Source organism: Haematobia irritans, chromosome 3, assembly GCF_050003625.1.
Source record: "Haematobia irritans isolate KBUSLIRL chromosome 3, ASM5000362v1, whole genome shotgun sequence".
Taxonomy (NCBI): domain Eukaryota; kingdom Metazoa; phylum Arthropoda; class Insecta; order Diptera; family Muscidae; genus Haematobia; species Haematobia irritans.
In genome coordinates this window covers 45,918,751-45,930,780 of record NC_134399.1, presented here as the reverse complement: position 1 = coordinate 45,930,780, position 12,030 = coordinate 45,918,751, and the positions used below count along the sequence as shown (strand labels likewise).

Genomic DNA, 12,030 nt, shown 5'->3' with positions numbered 1-12,030 from the left:
CAATTGTCGTCTCTAACAAACGATAAGAAATACTCATTCAAAACTCTGTGGTTTCTTTCAACTGTGCCTAAAGTCTCGTGATGGTATGGAGTTGAAAATTTCTGCTCTATATTTAATAAATTACCGCTTGTACAGGCTGACTGCTTGTGCTATGTAACAAAGATAGAGGCGGTCATTGTCTGGCACACAACTATCCATTGCCACACATGCACTCACACACAACCACCAACGAACCACTCAAACAACAACCAAATGCCTTTCACAGTTAAGAAGTTGTTTGACTACTCCGCTGGTAGTTATCCCACCAACCTGTAAAAGAAGAATGAGCAATCTTCGTTGGTGCGCCACTATTTATACCCATTATCAAAGAGCTTCCATTTAACTTAACGAACAAAATAAAACACAACGAAGAAAGCTTTACAATATAAACAGATATTGAGAGTATGTGTTTATGAGTAAATGAGAGAATGATCGATAGTGTTATCGTTTATGTGGTTACTTATATAACGCAAATAAAGAAACTAAAAGTAATCAATGTAATTCATTGCAATTCAATGTATAATGACTATATATGGTATAAATGTAATAAGAATAGTATAACAATAATATCATATCCGCTACATCCTCCCCCTTTGACGTACAGGATCTCGCCCCGAGAAGTACGTCAACATATATATTGCTTTCTTGCTCTTCCTCTTTTCCGAATGGGATGAACTGGTGTTGGCGCTTCATTCAGGTTGGTGGCTTATAGCGTTAGGGCAGATGCATGATAGGTGCCCAATGGGATATTCAAATTACTTGGAGATGAAACTTCGTATGTAGATGAACCAATCTTCCTGGTGATTACATATGGCCCATCTCTCTTCGGCACAAACTTCGATGAAATTGATTTCGATGCATTACATGGGGTATGAGTCTCAACCAAAACTTGAGACCCGATTTCAAAATTTGGTTGAGGTCGTCTATTTTTATCGACGGAATTCTTGTTGCGGTCTTGAATTTTCATTTCGTTTTCCTTGGTATTTTTCAAAACGTTGACGATTGTCTTGAGGTACGATGATATGTTTGGCACAAAAATTCTCCGATTCAACAATCGCCTTTACATCATGTTGGACATCGTCTAATGTGCGTAGTTCCCTACCGAAGGTCAGAAATGCTGATGTGTATCCAGTGCTCTGGCATTTCGCAGAATTCATAGCAAATCGTATAGCAGGTAAACAGTTGTCCCATTCTATATGGTGTTTCTGCACATGTATTGCCAACTGACACTTAAGATCGCGATTCTTGCGTTCGACGGGGTTTGCTTCTGGGTGATATACGGACGTAAATTGCTGCTTTATATCCAAGCAATATGTGACCTGTTGCATTACCGCTGAGACAAACTGCACACCATTATCGGATTTGATTCGCCTTGGAATTCCATATCTGAGAAACACCTCTTCTATCAATATTTTGGCACAGGCTTCAGCAGTAGCTTCTATCAACTTGAATAGCTCAACCCAGCGACTGGCCACGTCTTCAACTATTAAAATCCACCTATATCCTGACTCTGTTGGTGGCAAAGGGCCAAATAAGTCTACTGCAACTACTTCAAATCGCTGCTTGCTACTGGTAGTCTGTAGAAGTCCTGCAGGCTTCAAATTGCTGGCCTTAAATCTCTGACAGTCGACACAATTTCGGACGTATTTGGAAATCTCAGCACGCATGCCTGGCCAAAAGTATCTGCTACATATCCGTGCTATCGTCCTTTCTGTCCCATAGTGGCCCGCCGTATCTTCATCATGATATTTCTTCAGAATATCCGATCTCTCTTGAGCTGGTACCACAAACTGCGCATCCTCGCAGTCATCATTGGCATAACAATACAATATGCCCTCATTCATTATGAAATTTCTGTTAATCCATTTCAGGGAATTCTCGTCCTGGCTTTCTAAGGACATTATGATATCTTTCAGGTACTGACAATGGCAAGAGCCTCTCGTTCCGTTGTTGAGTAGTTTCGCTCTGCATTGGTGAACAGTCTGCTGGCGTATTCGATGGGGTGCTCATCGGGACCCTCCCCCTGGAGTAAAACTGCTCCCATTGCATAAGCGCTCGCATCAGTACGTATTACAAACGGCATACCATCTATAGCTTGCTTTAGAACAGGGGGTGACGTTAACGCTGTCTTCAATGGGTTGAAGGAATCCTCTTCTGTTTTCGACCATTTCCATTTTGCCGATCTCTTCGTCAGATTCGTAAGCGGCCTGGCAATCTCCGAGTAGTTCTTCACAAATCTATGATACCAGGAACAACTTTGAAAAAATGATATGAGCTCCTTAATGTTTCTGGGCTTTTTCTGTTCATAATGGCCTTTATCTTCTCGTTATCGACGGAAATACCAGCGGGCGTAAGAACGTGCCCCAGAAACTTCACTTCTGAGCAACAATATCTGCATTTGGCGTTATTTAATCGTAACTGAAACATTATCAGCCTTTCAAGTATCATATTCAAATCTTCCAAATACTGTGCAAATGATTCTGAGCAAATAATAATATCGTCAAGATATGCAAGTATGCATATATCCGAAAGGCCTGACTTGAAACGATTTATCAACCTCTGGAACGTAGCCGGAGCGTTTCTTAAACCAAACGGCATTCTCTTAAACCGGAATGTTCCAAACGGCATGATCAAGCATGTCTTGTCACGATCTTCTTCTGCAACTGCGACCTGGTAATATCCGCTCTGTAAGTGTAACGTTGTCATAAACTTAGAACTTTTAGCAGCGTGTAAAGGATCATCCATTCGTGGTAATGGATGTCTGTCCGGAAACGTGACAGCGTTCAATTTTCGATAATCCACACATACTCTAATTGAGCCATCGCTTTTGGGGACCATTACAACAGGGGATGCCCATGCACTATCGTATTTCTCGATAATGTCATTTTCCAGCATCACTTCTATTTCCTTTTTCAAATCCCTTGCCTTAGCGAATGAAAGCTGGTATGGCGGTGAAAAAATTGGTTCATGACTTCCAGTGTTGATCTTATGTTCCGCATATGGTGTGGGTTGTAAAGATCTTCCGAACACAATGTCATGTTTGACGAGCAAGTCATCTAACTGCTTCTTTTCATTATCATCCAAAGTTACTGCATCTGTTGGTTTCAAATTTTTGGTGTGCAGAGGATTTATTGGCATATTAATCAAGCTATCCTCATCACTTTGACGTCTATATACCAATCCAGAAAATAAACTTTGACCCGTGACTCGGGCGTAACCACTGTGTTTGGGATAGCATCTCGGAATATCGTTTGGATTGAGTTGGGCGAGTAGTCAGAGTTCATATCATAATCTGGACCTGTTGATTCGAATTCAGCAACAAAAACTTTACGTGGTCTTGTGGACGTTTTAAATACTGGCTCTGCTTGCTTAGCCGCTGCCTTTGTTCTAGGGGGTTCTGGCTGTCTATCTACCACTCCTCTCGTTTCTAGCAAATTCAATTCAGTAGACCACGACTCCGCAAAATAAAATACTTAGTCTGGGTTGCTTTCGAAATGCCACGAGCGTTGGCCCATGCTCAATAATATTTCGGCCTCTTGCATGAAATCTGAACCAAGTAATATCATATTATTCTCAACTTCTGGAAATACCAAGAACTTAATATTAAGACATCTATGACCAATAACGATTTTGCAGATGGTCGTAAGAAAATCTCTTATGCTAGAGCTACCATCAGCTAACGTAGCATGACATCGAACCACATCAAATTTGCATCCGTTAAACTCCATTATGCGACGTAAGTTTGCACTGGCGATGCTAGTTTTCGAGCCACAATCAAAATAAACTTGACCGGGTACACCAAACATCTCAACACTTACCATAGGAATATCTCTTCCAGTATACAAGCCAAGTGCATTAAATGCGACATTAAGGGGAGTGCCACCACCACCCTGTTGTCGACCACAATTCGGACACTTTGCTCTCACAACTCCAGGCATACCACAACATAACATGCATACTTTGCTTTTATTACCACGGGCTCAACTGTAATGGGCTTTTGTTTCTCTATAGCCTCTCTCTTTTTAAAACAGTCATCTTCCACATGGCCTTTTCTCCGACAGAACGTACTGTAACGACGTGTTTCCACCTAAGCTGGAGTAGTCAGTCGGGGTCCAGGGTCGATACAAACATTTGTTAATTTATGGGCCTTCCGTGAGAGAATGAAATGAAACACAAGCGGTTTTAAGGTACAATCAAGTAAGGTCGATTTATTAAATAATAATTATATAAATGTTGTACAATATAAGATTACGCCACAACTTCGCTGCCAGACTCGCCCCTAGTGCCGGTCGGTTCGTCCTTTGGAGATCGTGATGGGATACTGGAAGGGGAAAAGTTCTCCTCCTGTACTACGACTGCTCACTCACTGAGAGGTTAACTCCTCTTTTACCCCACTGGGAGCTTAACTCCACCTTATGACACCACTGGGAGGTTATCTCCTCTTTTACCTCGCTGGGAGCTTAACTCCACCTTATGACACCACTGGGAGGTTAACTCCTTTTTTACCCCACTGGGAGCTTAACTCCACCTTCCGACACCACTGGGAGGTTAACTTCTCTTTTACCCCACTGGGAGCTTAACTCCACCTTCTGGCACCACTGGGAGGTTAACTCCTCTTTTCCCCACTGGGAGCTTAACTCCACTTAAATACTCTACTGGGAGCTTAACTCCACTCAAATAGTCTACTGGGAGCTTAACTCCACCCACTACTTTACTCTTACCTTATTTGAGTGTAGCTTTACTCCACTCGAGATCTTACCTCCACGGCTGCCAAACACCAACTGCCACGACTCGCCACTCAGCTCTCCTTTTATAGGCAGCAGCTGCGTTACACATACGCACACGCACACCCACATAATGGCCCCAAAGCTGGCAGTCAGCTGACCACCCATCACATCATTGTGTGTATATCTATTAGCTAATAGATGGCGCTTCCCCGTGTCCGTTAAATTCAAACTCGGTGTTCAGGCGGCTTATAAATTCATAAACGATAATTTTAATTCAATACAAAAAAACAAACTTAATCACATCAGGGTATAACATAAATATAACTCCATTATGCTATGTTCCCACCGACTCGTTTTCCTCATTCGTTTTTCCAAAACATTTCACCGTTCACACCGGGTTGAGATGTTTTAGTTTAACAGTTACCATGGAAACTAGAAATTCACATTTACTCGAAATTCAAATATATGCAACCTATGTCCAAATAATTACCGCGAGCGCAAGGGGGGAACAATTTTTATGTTATTTTCACATGTCCATGTTCTTAAAAGCCTTTGTTTATTCTTTTTTCTATGAAACTTATTTCAATATTTTGACATATATTTTGAATAGGGTATGTTATTCGGGGTATATTCCAAATTAGGTGGGCTCACATTCTAAAATTGACGTGTTTTGGAGTAAAACTTGTGTTTTGAACTTGTTTTTTAGTATGGCGAAAACGACTCATTTTGAAGTGCTTATAAAGGGAAAACATTTCAAACCCCAAAACATGCTTGGTGAGAACGCCGTATTACATTAATATATCTATTTATATATACAAAAAATACAGGAACTCAATCTCACAATTCTTCTTCAATGGCTGTGTACGTAAAAACAAGGTCCTGCCGACTTTTACCGTTACAGTACATCGTACAACAGCCTTCGTCGCCTCACCTACACAACCATTTTTCTTTGTCTCGACAGCTTTTCGTTCCAACAACACATTTTCAGCCTCTCTTGCATCAGCTAACAATTCGTTAAAAGCTCTCTTATTTGTGCATGTAGCAAGCCGAAGAGCATATCTATTTGATCCTCTTCTGATGGAGGTCTATCTAAAGGTGGGTACTATGTTTGTTGGCACGAAAAAAACTTCACTTAACCATTCTTTCGCGTTGAAAAATGAGAGTGTTGACAATAGATTTCGAACGAAGAAAACGGCTATTTTGGAACTATTCTGCGTTATTTCTCAGCAATTTAATTGACAACATCGCCAAACGTCATATTTTTACGTATACATACGCAGCAGCTGATTGTTTACATACACGCATTCATAATAATTTTTTGGAAGTGTTTTTCTACCAGTTTTTGAATTGTTTTAACCAAATCTCACAAAGCACTTGACAATAATAATCCAAATGGATTCCGTCAATTTGTTATGCAAACGTTTACATCCGAAGCAATTGACAATCCATTCAGCAACAAACTTAATTCAGCAACAAAACAATTGGTGAAAAACGCTACTCGTTCATTGGAATATGCCGAAAAGAAGACACATAAGGAACAAAATCATCATAGTTTGAATAAAGTCGAATATCTTAAAATCGTCGTTATCACACCACCATGGAAAGACAAATGCGTGTGAGAATTTTCAAGCAAAATTTAAAAATCATACAGAATTTGAATGCAAATGAGCGTGGTAGTGCCAAATATGGTATCACTGAATTTGCTGATTTGACCAGTACCGAATATAAACAACGTACCGGCATGTGGCAACGAGATGAGGGTAATGCTGCCTTAACCCCTAAAACTGAAATTATAGACATTGAATTGCCCAAAGAATTCGATTGGAGAGAAAAGTTCAATGTGGCTCTTGCTGGGCTTTTAGTGTTACCGGCAATGTCGAAGATTTGCATGATGTCAGGACTGATAAACTGGAACAATATTCCGAGCAGGAATTATTAGATTGTGATACAACAGATTCAGCTTGTAATGTTGGTTTGCCCGATAATGCTTATGATGCCATTGAGAAAATTGGAGGTTTAGGACTTGAACTTGAAATGAATTTCCCTATCATGCACGCAAAGAACAATGCCGCTTCAATACATCGAAAATCCATGTTAAAGTAAAAGGCCTTGTTGATTTACCCAAAAACTCATACATGTGGTGGCTGTCTGTACAACTCTTTGAAAGGATTTTGTGCAGCCATCATGGAAATACAAACCATACCATTTCTCATACTTAATACCACCATTCCATACCCAATAAATTTTCATCTAGTTTTTTTTCTCACATATATTTTTTTTCTTCGTCTTACGATATTGTTACTTCCTTATTATTTTTTGTTAAACGAAAGTATAGTGTATAATGTAAAGTTCATATTCAAATTCAATAAACTTAAGCCCATAACTCACGTTCAAGGGTAGTTCCTAAGCCAAAGTCACTGTTCCCGACTTATAATTCGTCACAAAGGGATGTTAGAGTTCTATACCAGAGACTATCTCAGTCACGTAATAAAATTGAATTGATAAAATGCAAGATATATGGACAATGAATGTCGCTGAGTGAAATTTAAAAGCAACAATTAAATTAAATCGCTTCATTCCAGCCTATCGCACTGATCAACATCAGTCCAAAATGATTGCAATACATGAAAATTATTTTGCTATTTAAATAAAAACAAGTTAGAAAAGTCGAAAGTCGGGCGGGCCGAGTCATATGGCCTCTTTGGTCATATGAGTCTAAATCGGGCGAAAGATATATATGGGAGCTATATCTAAATCTGAACTAATTGTTCTCCTAGTGCAAAATTTTATGCAAATTGCGCTAAAACTATGGCTTCTGTGATCATATAAGCCCAAATCGGGACTTAAATCTGAATCGATTTCAATAAAATTTAGCACACTTGACTTTACTGCTAATTGTAATCCTAGTGCAAAATTTCAACCAAATCAGGATAAATCTCAGGCGTCTGGGCCCATATAAGTACATATCGGAAGAATGATATATATGGGAGCTATATCCAAATCTGAACCGATTTCAATAAAATTTGGCACACTAGACTATACTACTAATTGTTCTCCTAGTGCAATAGGGTTCTACACTGATCCAAAACACATAATTGTGTCAAATTTGAAGTCGATTGGGCTTAAATTGCGATCTAGACTTTGATTATAAAAATGTGTGCACAGACAGACGGACATGGCTATATCGACTCAGGATTGAGCATTTTTGCCAAAGACACCTTCTGGGTATTGCAAACATATGCACTAAATTATAAAACCCTGTATAGGGTATAACTTTTTATTTATGTGGCATAAACAATTACCATTTATTTTTGGTATAGCTTTGTTTAGAACAACTAATTTTATTTTTGGAACAAAGCAAATTATTCTTGTGATTCCATTCGTTGCAACCATAGTACTGCATCATCAATAGCACTGCCTCCTTTATATTTACCATGAAATGACAGCATAATTTGTGTTTATTATCCCGATGCCCAGTAAAAAGAATCGATTGTAAAATGAACTTCGCTAAATAGAGCTTTATTTGTTAACATTTTTCTATAAATTTCATGTTATATACATTATTTCTATTCAATCATGTACACGCTCACAAAAAATCGCTTCTGTAACATATACTCCCAAACATATTTTGCTTCAAGCATATACATTTTTGGGTATTGCCCAAACATTTATATGTTTGATCTCTTTCAATATATAATATGTTTGAAAGCATATTGGTCTAAACAATATATGTTTGGGTAGTCTAAGTTCCAAACATTTTGTATTTTTGCATCCAAATTCAATAATGTTGTCTTCCAAAAAACAATATGTTATTATGTGACCATATAATATGTTTGGAAGCATTTTGCACCCAAAAATATTATATGCTTAAAAAAAATTCTCCAAAACAATATTGTGCTCAAAATTTTATTTATTTATTTATATATTTACAATCATAATGAATTATGAAAATAAACAGGTAATATAGGTGCTAACAACATAGGTTTTCGACCTGAATGCTCAAAATTTTGTTTCTGCCCAATTGTATATTCCCCGACATCTTTCTCACTTCCACGAGATTTTTTAGTTCTTAGCACCTTTTTCTGTAATACAAACATTGTAGAAGAAATTAATCAATTTTATGATTTTTTTTATTTTAATTTTACCTTTTGCCGGACGGGGACTCGAACAGCGGACCACACAGTTTGTAAGGATCAAAGAAGTAGCTGATCAATTGCCCAAGGAAAAATAAAATGTTAATTTTGTAATAACAAGCAACAACCACCAACTTAATTCAATATCGCTCCCTGTTAAATAGCGCTCCAAGCTACTAAACACATATATGTTAATAGGCTATTTCTAAATTAATATATGTTTGCATTCAAGCATATTATATTTACAAACATTTTATGTCCCAAACATAATATGTTCTAACATATTAACATATATGTCCCAAACATGTTATGCTAGTTTACGAACATTATATGCTTGCACTCAAAAATATTGTGTTTAAAAATTTGTGTTCCAAACATATAATGTTTATAGCCAAACATATGAAAAACAGTCTTTTTCAACCGTGTAGTAGGGGCGGCTAGATGGTGGTTGCTAGTTTATTACGAAAATACCACTCCATGTTATTTTTATTTCGTCAATCGATCGTATAACAATTTTAAATAACAACGCGAACCACTTTTGCATTATAATTTAACACAAATCATTTGAATAAATAAATTATATCTTAATTCACATTACAAATGGCGCCATGTTTTCAAACTAACTAATCTCAACATATGGAAGGATTTAACACGACCTAATTAGGGACTATGCGCTTTATGTCAGTTTTTCAACTCGAAAAAAACAAAGTACCACAAACGAAAAGATATTTCGGTAGTTTTTCGCATTTTTGGTTTTGTATGGGATTTCGCTGCGGAAACCGAACATAGTACCTACCTTAAACGAGAAAACAATGCTCTCTTCTTTCTTATGAACGAATCAGTCGGTTCGTTCATTTGTTGTCGTGCTTCGTTAATTTCAGCATAAACTCTCCATGCAGGTTTGGGTGGAGAGAATGCTTCTCTTAGCATAGTTATGACGTCACTAAATCTAAAAGAGCTAGTCTTTACGCCGCGCCACCACTCAGAAGCATCCCCCTCCAGCAACATCGGCATGCTGCTAACAGCATTTTCGTCGTTTATGTTCTCTACCACTTTGAACGTCGTTATGGCAGAAATGAATTCCTCAACTTTCGATGGATTTCTTTCCCCATCGAATCGAGCGGTGCAATTGCTGAACGAGCCAATTCGTGTGTTTGATCGACCGACGCTTTCTAAAAGCTGCTTAAACTCTTCCGTGGTTAATGATACCATGTTTACCTTTCCTGCTATACGTTTACTTCTACGCAAATTACTAAAATTGTTGACCTGACCTTCAGTATGACCGGGAAAATCCACAGCGTCTTCAAAATTGTCAGTTTCTTGTGCCACGATGATATATAACTACCAAGTTCCTCCCCAGAAAGGGAAAACTACCTTGATTTCTGTGCACCACCATCGGCAATAACCTGTGAGTTATTTCGAAACTCACAACAATTTTCCAGAAAGGGAAAAATGCTCCAAAAATTCAGCAACCACAATCGGTATATCGAACTGGAATTTTCTTCTTAATTTCTCAGGCGTTTGTTCGGGCCTCTAAGTTGGGCGTCAATTTTGTAGCGAGGTTTCCCTTATCGAATAACAACGCCTTAGGATTCTTACTTTTAAAATCTTTTTCTATTTATTTATTTCTTAAAAGTGGAAATTGTAAAATAAGAATGAATCTGTAAAAGAAGAATGAATGAATATAAAAAATTACCGCTTGTACAGGCTGACTGCTTGTGCTATGTAACAAAGATAGAGACGGTCATTGTCTGGCACACAACTATCCATTGCCACACATGCACTCACACACAACCACCAACGAACCACTCAAACAACAACCAAATGCCTTTCACAGTTAAGAAGTTGTTTGACTACTCCGCTGCTAGTTATCCCACCAACCTGTAAAAGAAGAATGAGCAATCTTCGGTGGTGCGCCACTATTTATACCCATTATCAGAGAGCTTTCATTTAACTTAACGAACAAAATAAAACACAACGAAGAAAGCTTTACAATATAAACAGATATTGAGAGTATGTGTTTATGAGTAAATGAGAGAATGATCGATAGTGTTATCGTTTATGTGGTTACTTATATAATGCAAATAAAGAAACTAAAAGTAATCAATGTAATTCAATGTAATTCAATGCAATTCAATGTATAATGACTATATATGGTATACATGTAATAAGATGTAATAAGAATAGTATAACAATAATATCATATGAGAAGGGGTGTTGAGATAATTCACTTTTACTGTTTGTAACATTCTAAATTGTTATCGTTATCGTATTAAGGATATATTTGTGTTACCAATCGATTATCATTTATGTTATGCTTATGTCATTTTCATTTACTTTATCTCCTTCTCTTTCCGGTTTAAGTAATTGATCTAATAAGTCCTCTTTTGTCAATAAAGATTATTTGTTTATTAATCCGTACTTTAACACTAAATCCAAGGCGTTTTTCTATAGGAACCATTCTCTCATTAGATACGTAAGAGACCTACAAAAGCTTTCCAAATCTCACGACAGGCAGCTTGAGGTATACAGAGCCTGTGATGGGACATAAACTTCAAAGATTAATTTTGCATGAAAAAAGTGGTGAAGTGTATGTACTATGTATTTATAAATGTATTAAAGGAAAAGTCATTGTTACGTGTATTTTATTGAACTAATACACTGGTAGAAAAATGGCGGAACGTGGGCATTACCATTTGGTATTGATAGATTGGTTCACGTTACCTATTAATTTAATACCACTTTATATCAAATGATTTACATCCGGCATTATTATGGTATTAACTATCACATCCCCGTAACATATGATATGTCGCCGTTGATAAAAACTAATTGGTCGCCTTTTTGTAGTTTATTTTCTGCACACACAAAATGGAAATAGGCTAGTAAATTACAACATTTCTGGGAAATCAACGTAAACGTAAATTTGTGAACATAGCGAAGCATCGGTAAGTATAATATGTTTTAGCATTATTAATGTTTGCTAATTCAGAATCCTTCTCTTATTAGATGCGAGCGAGACATACATAAGCTTTCCAAATCTCACTACAAACAACTTTAGTGCATGCCTCAGTTCCTGCGATGGGACATAGAATTTAGAGAATAACTTTGCATGAAAAACTGATGTGGTG

At 37.5% G+C, this 12,030-nt stretch overlaps 1 protein-coding gene and 1 pseudogene across 1 annotated transcript; one reads left to right on the top strand and one right to left on the bottom strand.

Annotated features, from left to right (window-relative positions):
• Nucleotides 1-6,122: 6,122 nt before the first annotated feature.
• Nucleotides 6,123-7,278, top strand: LOC142229889 (cathepsin F-like; annotated as a pseudogene).
• A 2,413-nt stretch (nucleotides 7,279-9,691) lies between these two features.
• LOC142230891 (activity-regulated cytoskeleton associated protein 2-like) lies at nucleotides 9,692-10,111 on the bottom strand. Its single transcript, XM_075301511.1, has one exon. It carries the CDS (start codon nucleotides 10,109-10,111, stop codon nucleotides 9,692-9,694), a length of 420 nt encoding a protein of 139 aa, XP_075157626.1.
• Between the last annotated feature and the right edge of the window lie 1,919 nt (nucleotides 10,112-12,030).

Coding starts and splice junctions, on each gene's coding strand:
- LOC142230891 (XM_075301511.1), bottom strand. CDS start 10,111: ATGGTATCATTAACCACGGAAGAGTTTAAGCAGCTTTTAGAAAGCGTC.